General features: G+C 37.5%; 1 protein-coding gene across 3 annotated transcripts in view; it reads right to left on the bottom strand.

Moving 5' to 3' along the window:
- znf385d (zinc finger protein 385D) overlaps positions 1 to 17,247 on the bottom strand; it is a gene marked incomplete at its 5' end in the record, with an annotated part of 44,075 nt that overhangs the window by 19,468 nt on the left and 7,360 nt on the right. For all 3 annotated transcript variants that reach the window (XM_079468917.1, XM_079468918.1, XM_079468919.1), the window contains one exon: positions 660 to 767. In XM_079468917.1, the coding sequence (XP_079325043.1) occupies positions 660 to 767 (108 nt within the window). The remainder of the gene's footprint in view (positions 1 to 659; positions 768 to 17,247) is intronic.

Raw genomic sequence — 17,247 nt, 5'->3', positions numbered from 1 at the left:
CAGCATTGCAGGTAGGGTCACGGCAACGACAGTACAATGTTAAATGCCTAATGACAACATTGAACTGTCTCTATAATTGTGCATTGTAAGAATAGAAATAAATACATAATATTTATGTAAAAATTGTACGTGTAATGGAGAAATTCCTGGAACTGTTTTGACTGCTTTAAACACTTCATGAAGTCTTGCGAGTTATACTTGCTAAAATGCCTTCATATTTTTTTATTTAATGGGGATTGCAGATACCTATGTACAATGTATAGGATAATGCAATGTAAGTCGATTTGGATAAAAGCATCTGCCAAATGCCTAAATGTAAATGTAATGGTCCGGAAAATAACCAAGAATGTGAAAAATGTGAACACACCATAAAACTAGATTCTAAAGTAAAGTACATTTTTAAAGTTAGTTTCTTGAGAAAAGTATGTTTCTATACAAAGGTCAGTTTGTTCCTGAAGTCTGTTTCTAAAAACACGACATTTCTAAAGAAAGGTGAGTTTCTTAAGCCAGTTTCTAAACTCAAGTCAATTTCAAAGTTAAAGCCTGTTTGTAAAGAAAAGTCTGTTTCCAAACCCAAGTTTTTTCTCAAGTTAAGTCAGTTGAGTGCGTGTCTGTAGCATCAGGTGTGTACTGTATATAGGTATCTCCAGCTCTCTCACCTGTGAGTTAAACCTCAGCTGGCACACGCTGCACGACACACATTTCCTTTTAGTAGAAGAAGGAATACCAAACGTGTGATGCAAAATAGCCTTCTGAAGAGGGTCCATCTGAGGGAAACACAAAACAGAAAGCCGACTTTATTACCCAAACAGCCGTACACGGAATGTCAACCCTGTTACCCCTCGGATGCCCTCAAGGGCGAGAGAGGCGTCTGGAAGATGTTAAATCTTCACTCAAACACTCTCCAAATCAACTTAACGGGGAAGAGCTGAGAGCACAGATTGTGTAGTTTCGCAGAAACTACCCGCAATTAAAAATCACTTTCAAGTCTTTTCAAACTCATAATAAAGCTTCTTTCTTTTGTAAATGAAAACATAAACACATTTTGAGGAACATTCACATTTGTTTTAACATCGACACAGCTCATTTAAGTGTTATTGTTCACTGTTATTGTTCGCCGCACACATGTGTCCATTGATCAGATTATTTTCTCTTCTTTCAGACTGATATACGGTGTGTCTGGTCTCTCTGGCTTAAACAGTTTTAAACAGCTCTACACAGATGTCAGGCAAGCCGACTTTGTTAAACAAACAGAAAGCCATTTTTGATTCACAAGCATTTTGCACCGGCTTCAGATGAACTTCTCAATCAATTTCAAGGCCAACAAGTGAAAAGCAGATTAAATGCACTTCTCTCTATTCTATAAGTTCCGGTCTGATTTCAATTTCGCACCCGTCTTTGTCATATTGGTGTGTAAAGGTCTTTGAATTGAGCATAGAAAATGCTGGACAGTGGACACCGTATCTGAAAATGTACATTGTGATTGCGGCATAAACAGCTCAAAAACTGAATCGACAAAAAATCCTATTCATCATTGTTCTTTCCCCCCACCCAAGAAAAAATCTTACCATATTTAGTGAGGTTTTAATGAAACACATACATTTACATTCAACTAAATTCAAGATAAAAAATAAAGGCGATAAAAAGGGTTCTTTACAGCAGTGACATTAAAAAACTTTGTTGTTTAAAGAACCATCTCTTTCTTACAGTCTTTTGCGAAACAGAAAGGTCCTGTGGATACGCAAGGTTCTTATAAAATCACAGAGCCTAACAAAGAGCAGTGAAGGAACATTTGGTTTAAAGAATGTACTTTGTAATCACTTAAATAATGTAAAGAGGGGCTGATGGGAAACTGGAGGATTTAGAAAAGAACACATAAAACAAGGAGTGAGAAGAGAAGAGACAACAATTTATACAAAATCATGACAGGCTGGGTTAAGTCAACTCTGTTTCTTACCGACACGTACAAAAGACATCAGCAACGCTAGTGAAAAATACATGCCGGACATTATTTATCTACGGATTTTTTAGGTGTCTACTCCAAAAAGAAGTTTCAGGCAGAGGAACTTAAACTCTGAACTATTAACCATCGGGTGTCACACTGGTTTCAAGTCCAGTTTGAGTTAAGAAAAAATAAATAAAGTCTGTTTTTTGCCATTTTAAATAAACCTCTTAAATGAATAAAATGCAGTTATGGATCAATAACATAAAATGGTTAATGAAAATGCTGACGTTTGATGGATACACGTTACCCTAAACAATCTTATATACAGTATATAAGGGCCTTTATACACCTGGCCACCGAATGCATTTTCTCCGATGAGACATCTATCCGATTTGTTAAAACACATTTGGTAACATAAATGCGTCTCAGCTAAACGGATATAAATCTGATCTTTCACTAAACTGAATTGGCAGGCACTGTTATTCTGCGCTATATGGTTCTGCAAATGCAGTCGCATCTAATGATAATAAATAAAAAGAAATGCGTGTAAAACGCAGATCGCAAACAACCACGAGCCGCTTTCTCTAGGATGCCAAGATTTCCGTGCTCTCGCCCTAAACCGTGTCTACGATCTTCAAACACGACATGTAAACAGCCATTAAAAGCATGAGTGTCTGTGTTTCATGTCTGCTCTGTAACCTAATGTTTTTTGTTGTTGTTGTTTATTTGCCTCTGAAATGACCAGGGCTGTACCATGAAGCTGGTTTAGGTGGTTAGCCAGCTATGTTTCAGTTTAGTTTGTGGCAACCCTGGGTTTTAGGTACCATGAGAGTAGCTCGGCTTTATTCGGTGTTCGTCGCCATGGTGTCTTACGCTGCACGGCTAACCTGCTCCGGGGCAGATTATGTTCTGGATTCGAGATCTCAGACTGAAGTTTGACCAATCAGCTGTGAGCAAAGAAACATATTGGTGACGTAACTGACTCACAGTGCGTGTTAGAATGGCTAGTTATTTTTTATACTGTTTAATAAAATTAAAATATTAATATACAAATATATATTACAAATATAAAATCAAATATTGTTTACTATATAGGTAAAATCTGATTTAAAATCCCTTATACTCACATGAAATTCAATTTACTTACTTATATTCCACTTTGGTTGTATCACATGTATTTGCATTGCATTTTTTACATTCTTGTCTGTGGTGCAGAACATCTAGAAACACTTTCAGTTTCACTGTATTAGGACATTTTTCTTTGTCCTGAACCGTAGTTTTCATTAAGGCTTCAATGAAATGACTGACCCTGGTTAATGGCGCAAAGACTAGTCTATTAAAGGTAAAGGCTTATGCATTCTGTTGTAAAAGCAGGCCGTTTTATTAAGTGTTATTCTTATATTTTCTTCCGCTTCTCTGTTTTGCAGAACACACCGCTATTTATAATTCTGAGCTCCGTTGTTTTTCTGCAAAAAAATAAACTAGTTTTTTTCCTGCAGAGCATCATATCAGACTAAAAGGAGACCAACATGCACCAGTCCGCGTTATTTTTTGGGCAACTTGTTTGACATGAACCATCAGTACACGGTGCATTTATTGATTTTAAACACGTAAGATGTCAGAGTTTACAATGCAGAAGCGGTGCGTGTCATTTGCCTGTGAAATTAGCTGTTTGCAGCTTTAACAAATTACAGAAGTTCAGAAATATATGAGAATGAACTTTATTTGCACGCAACTCCTCTCATGTGTACTCTGAAGGGAAATGATGAAGCAGATGTAAGGTTAACTTTCTTGCTTCTGCTGTCTGAATGGATGTTTTTTGTCCGCGCGCAGGTTAAAATTGATATATGCGGGAGCTTCAATGAACATTTGTTGTAATATTTCTGTACCCATGCCTTACATAAAAAAAGTTGCCCGCAAGGACACGGACCCCTTGTAGTTCCACCGAGGACCCCGCGGATCCTGTTTGCCCTACAGCACTACAGTAAATGTGTGTACTATATAGTCTTTTAACTTGCGCATTAACGCAATCAGCAGTGTTTCTGAAACACTTCTCTCTTGCGTAGACAGCAGAAACATATCAGTCCATGGCTGAAATTCATGTTTGTGTTCATATTGGTTTAGCCATGCTGACTAATCTTAGCTTCGGGATCAAAGCTTGAGTTGACAAAGAAACTCCACGAGCTGCTTCATGGTACCAACAAAGCTTGATCACGTTGGTTTGGTTTTGTCAACCCAAAACTACCCTGAGTTTGTTCAGCTACATTCATGGTACAGGCCCCAGGTGTTAAAAGGCCCTGAGACTTTTTATAGACATTTAGGTTATTTTTTCACCCACATCTTTTTCCAAACTCAGATTCAATGCATCAAAAACTCCTATTTTCAGAAAAGTCTATGTGAAAAACACGGCTGTTCCCTAAAATGAATTCAGACTGCTGACACAATAAATGCACACAGCATGTCCCTAAAGTTCTGAAGTAAACACTTCTGAAACTCTTCTGGCTTTCGGTCGGGCAGAGCTGAACCTCAAAAACGGATTCTTTAAACATTTATCCACATTCTGTATGGCTTATCCTTAAATCTGTTCACACGTTTCATGGGGATCGACATGCATTATGGCAAACAGTCATCTTTGCATTAATATTCATATCCGAGGCATGAGAAAACATTTTATCATCTTAAATCTCTTTTAAGAAGCGTAATCATTAAATTCCTCTCGCTAATGTCTGAATATTTCTGACCTCTCTTCGAACAGCTGACTGCTGACAGACAGACCTGTGAGGTTTTCTGACACACGGCATCTTAACGCAAAGCAAACATGCCAGTCTGTAAAGATCCCGCGGTGCAGACAGCATCTTCTATTCATCAGACCGTCACGTCTGGTTCATCCGAAAGCAGCGTTTATCACAGATTTTCAGCTCTGTCAGCCGGAGACGAGGCGTTGTCTCACAGTTCTGCTCTTGTACGGTGACAACATCTCACTCGAGAGTCTAACATCATGATGGGTGAAGCGGACATTTACACCACGGCAGAAGAGGCATTTAATGAGTATCATATCATTACCATTTCTAGATATCATTATCTTTAATATCACTAATACTTTTCCTAAGAATCAATAAGATAAAATGAAAGTCTCATCTGCATCTCAGATATTACTATTGAGAAAAAGACTCAGAAATCTCACAAATTTCTTAAACGCATCTCTCTCTGGGTCTGGGGCTGCATCACCACTAATTGTTTAAAGAAATTTCTTTACATACATTTTTAGTTATAACATATGTTGGTGTACTGTGTATAATAATTCTGTACATAGAAATACACACGCATGCATGTAAAGTTTTAAAAATATATATATTAGATTAGATTAGATTCAACTTTATTGTCATTACACATATACAAGTACAGTGTAACGAAATGTAATTTAGGTCTAACCAGAAGTGCAATTAGCAAGTATATATATGCATATATATAATAAATATTTATATATAATACATATTTTTATATACATTTTTCAAAAATATGTGCATGCATGTGTGTGTATTATACACAGTACACCAACATACATAATGTAAACAAAAAAATATATTCTGCAAAATGAAAGGCACGATGAATCGTTTTGCAGCCCTATCTGTATCCATATCGCTCTTTATGACATTATCTAAAACAACATACCAACACAAGCAAAATGTTCATTTGTTTTGATGTGTTTTGACTTGTTTATTTCTTTACATTGAGAGAATAATGTGCATCATCAGTCAAAACGATGTCAGTATTTATCTTGTCACGGAATCTCCTCTGTTGGTGGACTGCGTTTAAAAAATATCTTGAAAAATAAAGTCAGCAAGATTCATAAGATTCTTCTTCCAAACATTCCAAACCAATTATTTTAATATGCCATCCTAAATATGTCAAAGAATTCCCATTTTGCATTAAAATGTCATTATTAAACACTGCACTTAGAATATCTGCAAGCCAGCGATTCCACATCACGACAAATGAAACATCTTTGTTTTGATTATGCTTTTATGACTGTAGCTATCGCCCTGTATCCATATACAAGTAAATACTTGGGTATCAAACATTTAAAGCAGAAACATGTCGAGAGAGAAAACAGACACGTTCTGAAGCCACGCCATTGCCAGCCACAATTACCATTAAACAAAGTGGGATAAATGACCTGTCAAAAGCAATAGCAGCCCTTATGTTTTGTCCAATTACACGCCCACACGCGTGAATCACGAGCTTCGCGTCTATTGATTTTAACTGGCCAGATTTGCAATTCCGATCGAGGAGGCCAGCACGGGCTGAGATGATGAACAGCGTGTTGATAAACACGTGTAACGTAAGCCCACCGCGAGCCGGTTCACGGTTAAAGCTACGGTGGGCTTGTGAATCATCCACCCGTGAGACCCAGATCAAACCCAAGCCTATCTGTGGGATACATATTAAATATTGAACTGCTTATCTGACTTACAGCAGGAGTTATGATGAGTTATGGCACTGCGAGAGGGCTCTGGTGAAGGAGAAGTGAAATGAAATGAGATGTATAAATATAAATCCTGACTCTCGCTGAGGAACATTAGCAGAACAATGTGTAGGGAGGTGCCTAGACATCATGTTTTCCTTGGGGCCGTTTCTTATTGCTGTTTTAGTTTCTTATGCCAAGTATGTGAGAACCTTTTTGTCAAATGTTGGAGGTCAGAGAGGGACAGCGTTCCATTCAAAATTGATCAAAAAACAAAGATTGAAACAAAAGAGCAAACACACAGGATGCACTCGTGTTTGAGAGACTAAAACAAAAAACAACAATTAAAAAGGAATTAATGTAATACTTGAGTACTCGAGTTGTCATTCCACATTGTTGTGACAGTTAACAGGGTCTGGCGGCACTCAAAATAACTAAATAAACATCACGCTCTCTTGACCTACGAAGAATACTTCACAACGAATGGAGAGCAAAGGATGATGGGTAAATGGTCATTACATCTTGTGCCCACACACACACTGGGACACAAAGCAATACTCTGAATAGAGCTCAGGACACAACCTGGCTGCTGCGGCAAACCTTTTCATCACACACCGAATGGCTGTCTGCATGGCTGCGATACGAGTCGCGCTCATATAGGCCCAGTCTGTTGACCGGCGCTGGACAAGCTGATGTAAAACTATGGCTTGCCAAAATCCACACCATCATTTTAAAAGAATTCAAATTGAGGCAAGTTTACAGATAGGAATCGTAAAGAATAAATGGGACAGCTTCGGCCAGATCATAATTGCTGTTATTAAAGGCAAAGCTAGTTTTGCAACATCCTAAATCCCAATTATTAAACTTGGATGTGTAACTCGGAGCATATACGGAAAGTTGGAATGAACTGTTTGTTATAAACCTCAAATCACATGAAAATGTGAAAAGGGGTGTTCTTCTTTCTTTGAATAGACTTAAGACTGGATTTGAAAAATGTAGAGAAATTGAGCGCCTTTACATGCACAGTCTTAGTCCCATTATGCTTAATCGTTGTTGTCCGCATGTGCATGAAACACGCGATCGTATGTGAAAAGTGTGTATTTTTACATCTTTCCTTGAATCCCATGTAAATATGTTTGTGGTAAACATGCTTGTTAAACATGCGATCGCATTTGTTTTCAAAACCACACGTTTTACTTTTATTTGCATGTGCACTTACACTTTTATGTCATAGATATTAAAAGTTTAAATGTGTTTTTAAAAGAAAACGGTGTCTGTTAAACACTAATGCCAAGAGTATAGATTGCCATCCAAGAGACAAAAGTCGTCTGCTTTTTGGGAAACAGTGCGGCCGCCATTTTGGAATGAAACTGCTTGATAACTGACAGTTTCTAGCGAGCAAAGGATTTTGTCGTCGTGTATTGTCATCATTCAGGTTGAATTTCAACCTTTATGTTTGCATTTTTCTGACAAAGCAGTTGATATTGCCATCGCAAAAAGCAGAGTTGCCATTCACCCCAAAATGGCGGAAGCGCAGGGCATTGGTGTTGCAATGGAACGTTCTGAGTTTCGCCTCTTGTTATCTATACTCTTTGCTAACGCTTTGCGAAAAAAAAAGAGAAGAGCGAGTGACCAAAGAGGTAATGTAAATTTTTTATCTATAGACAGTTTCATTGAAACCACACACCTGGCTTGAAGTGAACCTCCGTTCTGTGTTAGTTCATCGGTTTGGCTAGTGTCTAATCATTTATAAATGTATATTCTATTTAATTTAAATGAATTATAATCATATTTTGATTGTATATCGGACAGATTGTGTGATATAAACAGTTCCCTGACTTTTACTGAACATTAATTTTACTAAATAAACAATTTGTTGAATGAGTTGTGTAACTTTATCGCATTTAAGTTTGGCGGTAACGGTTCTTCTACTGGTAACTCCAAATAATACTGGCTAGACATACTTTTAACTTGCTATCTTATGTAATTTACTTATTTCTTTCGTAAAAAACTATTCTTTGCTGATGTGTACCGGAAACTAGATTTGGGCCACAAAAGCACACATGCACACTAACGTTTGTTTACGTTGTTGCTTTGAAACGGTCTTTAGGTTATAAGTGTAACGGTGCTGCCACGGACCACGAACGAACGATGTCCAGAGTAATCATTTAGTTTAACCATGTAGACAAACGGCTGACAGAAGCACAGCTTTACATAAGTTACATTTTAGACTCAACAAGGGATACGAGAACACAGTGAGAATATATACAAAGTCCGTGTGATGAGGGAATGGCTGACAGCTGCAGTGATTACTGACGAGACACAGGTGCGGGAGTGTGGGAAATGAAGTCCATGGGGAAAGATTGGGAGAAACAGAGGGAAACAGACACAATAAGTGAGTATACACACCAAAACCCAGCAACGACCCAAAAAGGGATGAACCCTACTGTTGGTTTCGAAAATGGTTTATATTTGAGCCAACAATTTGTTAAAACAATACTGTTGAAGATGCATGGGTGGAAAATTCTGTCCAGACAAGAATAAACTTATATATTTTAATACTTCTGATATCAGTGAACACAGACACACAATATTATTTAGGTACAGGGATGATGCCATGACCGCCTCTATAAATAATGCACAGTAGATTTATCAAAGTTTTTTTTCAAGTTAGTGGCTTCAAATCTTAAAGGGTTTTATTTCAGACGCTATTAGCAAACAAACTAGATATTAACAAGCAGAATTCTGTTTCTTCAGTTATATAGTGAGTTATTCTGATCAGACAGAATGCGCTTTTCATGGTCGAAAACGTGAGGCGCACAGCGGTGCTCTTTCAGTGGACTCTTTGAAAAGAGAAGTACGCCCCCCTTTTTTTAAATGTTGCTAAGGTAACCACCGAAACAGCTGTCCTGTCAGTCAAGGATTATAGCCCGAGCGCTTTAGTTGCTGTTAACTCTCATATTATCAGAAACTGTACAAGCATAGGGCGCTTGCTCTGACCTTGCTCGGTTAACCCATGTCAGCCAACACAACTCCTTCATCATCGTTTCAAGCAACTGACATCGAAAGGTCCGCCTCTCCTTTCATTCAGATAGACAAACAGAAAAAAGGTGAATGACGTCAAGCGCATTTTTGCTCTCAGTTTTTTTCAACTTTAAGTGAACCGCCAAAACGCGAGGCGCAGTTGGCGGCAAAAACGGGAACATAAGCAGTACGCAAAACAATTGTTTGGGTCTGATTAGGCCCTAACACTGCTGGTGACCTCTGAATCACACAGAGACAGACGCCTGAACATCACGAGCTCTCCATCATCACGACGGTATAGAGTCCGTTCGGAAATCCTTAGAAATGGTCCGGGCTCTATTTTCACAATGTTTCGCTCGGGGTCAAGCTTCATGGAGCTGTTTATGCGAGTCATGCGATGCTCCTGCCCACTCACATCCATCTCCATCCTCGGCTGTTTCACTGAACACACACCATAATCACAGATTCTGTAACAAAACCTCCCACACAGTCCACAACACACCAACTATAGAGCTATGTTTAGACCCGAAAACATTTGAGAAGCAGATAACCCCTTGCAAAGTTCATCTGTGTTTTAGACTCTCCAAAAAACAACAACTTTAAAGTAGACTCAAACTCACAATGTCGAGCGTTAAAGCTAAAACATTACAGAACGTTATGTAAAACATAATATATACAGTAGTTATTCTGTCATCTTCACAAAATACACCTCATATCTTCTCATTTCATCCTGAAGGGTTTATTGTGCAATAATGATCATGACTATTTCCAAAAATATTGTTGGAAGTTTGTTTTGAAGACTGTTTTAACGCACTAAAACTTACATGTCTTGAGACAAGAAGAGATTGTAAAGTGTGTTTAATGATAGGTTAAATATAACTGCGTATGTGAAGAGCTTTTTACTTTTCTATCACCACCACTAACAATGGTCTGCGATCAATTTCACATTTGTTTTATTTTATTCAATTTCAAATCATCTTATCAGAGTAGCAATATCAGCTTTATACAGTAAATGTACAATTTTGTATGTTTTATTCAAAGCAACACTTGAGCTGTTGTGCAAAACTTGATGATCCATATGAATCCAGCATGAATGAAGCTGTTCCAAAATGTTCACAAATGTTTTAATATATTGAACCCCAGACTTTTAAACCCCACTGTTTTTTTGTGAACATTTCACATATTTCCCCGCAGTAATAATAACTAGTTCTGTCTTGTCATTGTTGCAGAATTCCCTGGAATTCCATTTGCAATGATGAAATGCTGAGGTATTCCTCAAAGAGATGAGCTGGAATTCCACCATGACATCAAAAACAAGTCCACTTATCTGCTGCTGACTGCTGAACAAGACTCGTCATGCTGAGAAAACATGACCACAAGCCACTGAGCATCAAAACACAAACCAACAACATATAACACATCAAAACATAACGCAACACATTCAGTACAATGCAAAACACAAAACAAGCCAACAAAATACAACACATAACAACCCATCACAAAATGAAACACAAAATACAAAAACACCACAATCCCAATAAAAAACACAAACCAACAAAGTACATCACATTATAAAACACAACACAAAACTAACACACAACATATCACAATGCAAGAAAACAACACATGCCAACACATCATAACACAAAACAAACACACCACGATAGAAAATACAACATTAACCAAAACGTTCCAAAAACGGAGAGAACTTTCAGGGTATGTAATCATAACAACTGACTCTCTGAAGATAACTTGTTAAACAAGTTTTTTTAAGATTATGACAACTGTAGCAGTTTCTACAATTAATGGAGTCTCCATTAATATGTCTACATCAGCCGTTCAAAATAAAGCTGATACATTGCAAAGTCAGCTTTCAGAAACCAAATAAAGTTGTTTTTTAAAGGAATTTGATGTTCAATATACAACCTACACAATTACCAAATGTAATCAAATACATGTAGAATATACAGGTAGAAAACCATACACATGGTAAAATAATGGTTACAAACATCGCAACAAATCTAACATATAGCCACGAAGACTATTTATTTTAAATATCTTAGTATAAACATATTTACTTACTCTTCAAACGTGTTCCAGAACCGACATACAAGGTTACGAGTAAGCAAGGTTTGGGTAAATCAATCTCGAGTTCAGGATTTAGCTGACGGTAAATGAACCCCGCTTTCTGGAACACCCCCCAGAATCATAATGACAATCCAAACCAACAGCACATTAAATATTAACACGGGACAAACAAACAATATAAGACACACGACAAATCAACATCTCACAATATAGCCTAAATCCCACCTTAAACCAAGAATATATAACATCACAATAGAATTCAATACAAAACACAACATAAACCAACACATCACAATATAAAACAAAGCACAAACCAACCCATCACAATATAAACCACATCAAAACCTAAATCACATCATAAAACAAACAACACAAATCAACACATCTAAAATAAAATACAAAATAGGGAAGCACAATAAATCATCGGACATATCGGTATGGGCAGATAAATGGTGATTTTTATGTTATCGGTATCGGCAGATAAATGGTCATTTTTAATGTTATCGGTATGGGGCAGATAAATGGTCATTTTTCATGTTATCGGTATGGGACAGATAAATGGTCATTTTTCATGTTATCATATCGGCAGATATATGGTCATTTTTTATGTTATCGGTATGGGGCAGATAAATGGTCATTTTTCATGTTATCATATCGGCAGATATATGGTCATTTTTTATGTTATCGGTATCATACGATAATAACATTTAGGGCGATATATTATAGCCGATAAATCAAAAATAATTTCCTTTGGTTAAACTTCTTCAGCTGCACACTGCTCACAGTTAAATACTGTACAGCTCTGTCTTTCTGTCATGATCATTCACTTGACAACATTGCTGAAGTAGGTGCAGTAAGTAGATACAGTATTTATGAATGTGTCAATCATAGTAACAAAAGCATATTGTTTGAATCAGACTGCTGTCTGCTTTCTGTCTTGAGACCAGTCAGACTTCTGGCTATTAAGAACATTTTTCTGGGTTGCTCAGGAAGAACATCTGTAATTGGTTTGTTGAATAAAAAATATACCAGAAAAGTTTAAAGGTTAAATCATATTTAACTAGTGTAAAGTAGGCTTGTACATGATTTTCAGGGGGAAAAAGAGAACTAACGTTTACCTTGTTTCTTTTGCAGTGAATGTTTTCATATAAAAGCAGTTGTCCACTTTTTGCATTTTGCAACACTTAGGATTGTTATATTAATATCTAAACACTGTATATCGGCTAATATATCGGTAATCAGCTTACAATGTTTAAGAATCATCAGTTATCGTTATCGGCCAAAATGTACATATCGGTGCATCCCTAATAAAAAAATAAATATAAAACACAATACAAGCCAAGAACATCAAAACTCAACACAAACCAACAACACGCTATTAAAACCAACACCCATCCTAACACATTAAAAGACTAAGTGTGTTTAAAAAGTATGCAATGTATGTACTGTATAAATGAATAATACATGCATGAATGAATACATGCACCTCTCTAAACACAACACAACACATGAGAATCTGAGCCTGGAGGGCTTTGAGTTTGTAGGTTGTATATCATGTAGCTCTGCATGTAAAACACAGCAGTTTGTGATGGGGGGGTGAACACATTAACCCTTCTGCAAGGGCAAGCATTGCGATCGTTGAAACGATCCCGTGCTCTTGAAACTCACGTCAACCTCATAAATCTCAGCCAGACTCTCACGTTTGCAGAATTAAGGGCGTGTCTTTCATTGTTCATCACTGCGGGTGCAAAACTTTTGCCTTACAACACAGATGTCGTGACTTCAGCCGAGAACCCTTGCCAACATTGTACCGTACAAAACAACATCTTTATGTACTCAGTCCAAAATGTGCGACAAACACAGGTGTTAAACTCAACCTACCTCGTCTGGTTACTCTATAAGGAAGTGCAACAAAATACATGACACAATAACAAACCTCATTTTGCAAAGTTCCACATGTTTTCGGGGGACAACATCCTTTCGGACAAAAAAAAAACATTCCTGTTGATTTCAGGAACATGTGGGACTCTACAAAACATACTAATTTGATCCTTGCTCATGCGTCAGCTAAAGGAAATATCGGTCACAAACATGCCGTCAGAGGTTACACAGAAGTGTGTAATGTTGTGCATACATCCTAAAAGAAATATCTTCCAGACATCAATGGCATTAAATGGAAAGCAAATGGACTTGCTTAGGTCTCATCTGCGTCTCAAATATTTCCCCTGAGAAGAAGATTCAGGATCTCACGAATATCTCCGTCATTAGAGTTTCAGGAGATCTCAATATAAACTCAAACATTTCTCATCAGATTTACGCAAATACAAATGATTTAACCTCTACAATCTACATTCATTTTACACCTCCAAACGAATTTTATTTTACTAAGTGGATATACAAATGAAACGCAACTAAGAACTCGATCAAATCTCATGTGCAATTAAAGAGCAACATCTGAGCATCAACATTTTCCTCTTGTTTTCTCCTGTGCCATTCAACCGTACGTGATCCACTTGGGTTAGCGGTCTAGAGGTTTGGACCCCATGAAACGTCAATATCACAGCAGTTACTTTAAGCTCCAAGCCGTCAATTGTAATCTATTGTGAGATGGTGATGTCGTAACACCGAATGACAACTGAGTCATTGCCTGTGTGTCACTAGGAGTTCTGTACCTATAATTCATCATAAAACAATTACACAAATGACTCAAAGCCCCAAGGAACGTGCCACATATACGGAAAACACAGCTCACGGAGTGTAACCGAATTTGAAAGACGTTACTCCTCCAGCATGAGATACATCTCAGGATGTTCTTGCATCTGCACAAATTGTTTCAATCAAAACGCAGAAATATCACAGGTATATCAGAAATATCACAGGTATATCAGAAATATCACAGGTATTATGGGTGAACTTCAGCAGGGACGGGCTGCTGGCACATCACCAGGAAACAGGGCGGGAACAAAACCACAGCTGGATGAGGCTGTTTACGGCCTTACTGAAGTTCCTTACAGAGAAGTCCGCAGACACGCACCCCACCTAGATCTCGCAAACAGCCTATTCATCTCCCCGCCTCGCCCGTCACCCGAACGCACGAGACAAACAAACTTGCTCGTTCAGTAAACCGGCAGACCGGGACCGGGTTCAGGCCCGAGTGTCACTCGCGGCATTCCGCTCGGGACGGCTCGAGGAGAAATCGATTGCTTGAGATGCTGACCGCTCCGCGGGGGAAATAGAGTTTGTATTCTTTCTCAGAGAAAAATGTGGACTTCAGGCGAGATAAATGGTGTTTTTACGGGTGGAGAAAAGCTTTAACTGAGAACCGTTCTGCCCCATTTATTTACTCGTCTCTTTTTTCGGGCACACCCCGAGTTTGCCGTTCTTCACCTAGAGCCTCTGTAGGACAATTCTGTTCTCATTTCCTCACACTCGATGTCTGTATGACTTTTATGTGCTTTATTTTTGAAAAATCATACAGTAGCTTTAAATGTGAAAGAGGCACGAAATATAAGATCAAATGCTTTTGTGAGTAAATGAAATAATAATAAAATAAAAATACTATGTGTGAGAATCTAGGTGAGAAGTGTCCTGGCATACATCAATGGATGACATTAGGAGTTAGGGGATGGGGATACAAGAACACGGTGACCTTGACATTATGAACAAGGAACTGACTAACATTTATTTCTGTACCCTAGATAGAATGACTAAATTTGGTATGTTGAACCTTTCTGTTAACCAAATATTTTGGATCTGTGCGTACTCTCATTTCCTCATTTATGCATATATATATATATATGTTGGACCCGTCCCTAATAAACTTTGACTTTGAGTGAACTGCACGTCTGTGTCTGTGTCATTCTTGGTCCCCGGATTCGAATCTGCTGAGTGTTCCATCGACAAGGCTTGTCAACTCTTTACCTAGACAAAGTATTATCTTACACTATGTTTACAATAGTATTTACTATAGTCAAATGTATTAAAAAAAATGTATACTTTCCTGTTTTGAACCTTACTGTAGTAATGAATATTAAAGTATAGCCTACTACAGTTTTTACTACAGTTTGATTTGTCTATTATGTGATACACAACAGTAAACTATATTTACTATAGTAAATACTATAGTACACTATAGTAAAAGGTAGTCTAATTCCTAAATATTTAGTGTTTGAACCATACCAAGGTGAATATTAAAGTATACTATAGTTTTTACTACTGTTTGTCAATCTTCTATAGTTACTCTATACACAACAGAATACTATATTTACTTTGGTAGATACTATAGTATACTTTACTAAATGTAGTAAAATTCCTAAACACCTAAAAACCTTCCTATAGTGAATATTAATACAGTAATAAGCTACTTAGGTTTATCAATCCATAATAAACAATACAAAAATAGTGTAAGGATATAATAATTAACTATAGAACATTCTATAGTGTTTGAAATGATTGATGAAGTCTCTTATACGTATGAAATCATCCTAAACCACAGGAGCCTCGCAGGTCCGAGTCAGTATAGATCGGCACTGCACATATTTTGGAAGAAAGGAAACGACACCACTAAAAAAGCCCATGAAAGAAAAACAACCTGAAGTGTCAAAGTAAAGGATTTGTAAAACAATAAAGCATCACTCTTCTCTCTCAAAGTCCTTCAAAAACTATTCTGGTATGTTTTGCATATCAGCCTCGCAGCACAAACGCAATCCAATAGCACCATTTTATCATAGGAATAACCAAGAGAGTCATAAATGTGTCTAAATGCTTTACTAACCAACACAACGCAACAGCTTTCTAGGTGTCCCAGCCAATCATGCACATTTTATTTAACAGATGAGCCAATGAGATTTAACTGTGGGCCAGAACGCTGGGATTGCTTACAACTATGCATTTTATTTCTTTATAAATGTTATTTCTTTGTTCAATCATTTTTCACATAGTTCCTGTCGCTGGTTGCGCATGACCAAGGAACACACGCAGATAAAAGTTTATAAAGGAATTCTGCATTATTAAAGTGTCGATATTTTACTGTAAATGTAAATGGTTTTGTTCTCATATAAGCCTTTCTCTTTTGCTGTATCTGTGCATTTCAGAGTTTCGTATGCTCAGTATTTGGAAAAACCAGCAGTGTAAAATCTTTGTGAGCATAGATCAGGGTTGGAAAATCCCTGCTGTCATATTCTATAAGATTCCTACGTGTTTATGAATTAGAACCAGCAAATGTTTAACATACCTCTGAGACACAGCTATACATCTGACCTCACTGTTTCTCCAGAGCAAACACACACGGACTCATACAGTTCACTCCATCTGGAAGAGCTGAAGCTGATCCTGACATCGTGCTGAAGTGCAGAAGCTCATGGGACAAGTAAGCACTAGTGTTTCAAACTGCTTAAGGTTTGAGAACAGAATCTAACCAATGCATTTGCAAAACTGATCAAGCCAACATGTGCACAGAGAGAGAGACAGTGAAAAACATGAGTACAGCATGAGACGAAGAAAGAGATTGAGTGATTGAGTTGAGTGAGTAAGACAAAGAAAGAAAGAAAGAAAGAAAGAAAGGAAGGAAGCAAGAAGGGAAGAAAGAAAGAAAAAAGAAAGAAAGAAAGAAAGAAAGAAAGAAGAAGGAAGGAAGGAAGGAAGGAAGGAAAGAAGGAAAGAAGGAAGAAGGAAGGAAGGAAGGAAGGAAGGAAGGACGAAAGAATGAAAGAACGAAAGAAAGAAA

This window comes from Barbatula barbatula (genome assembly GCF_947034865.1).
Source record: "Barbatula barbatula genome assembly, chromosome: 12".
NCBI classification, from domain to species: domain Eukaryota; kingdom Metazoa; phylum Chordata; class Actinopteri; order Cypriniformes; family Nemacheilidae; genus Barbatula; species Barbatula barbatula.
This window is presented reverse-complemented; position numbering and strand designations above follow the sequence as displayed.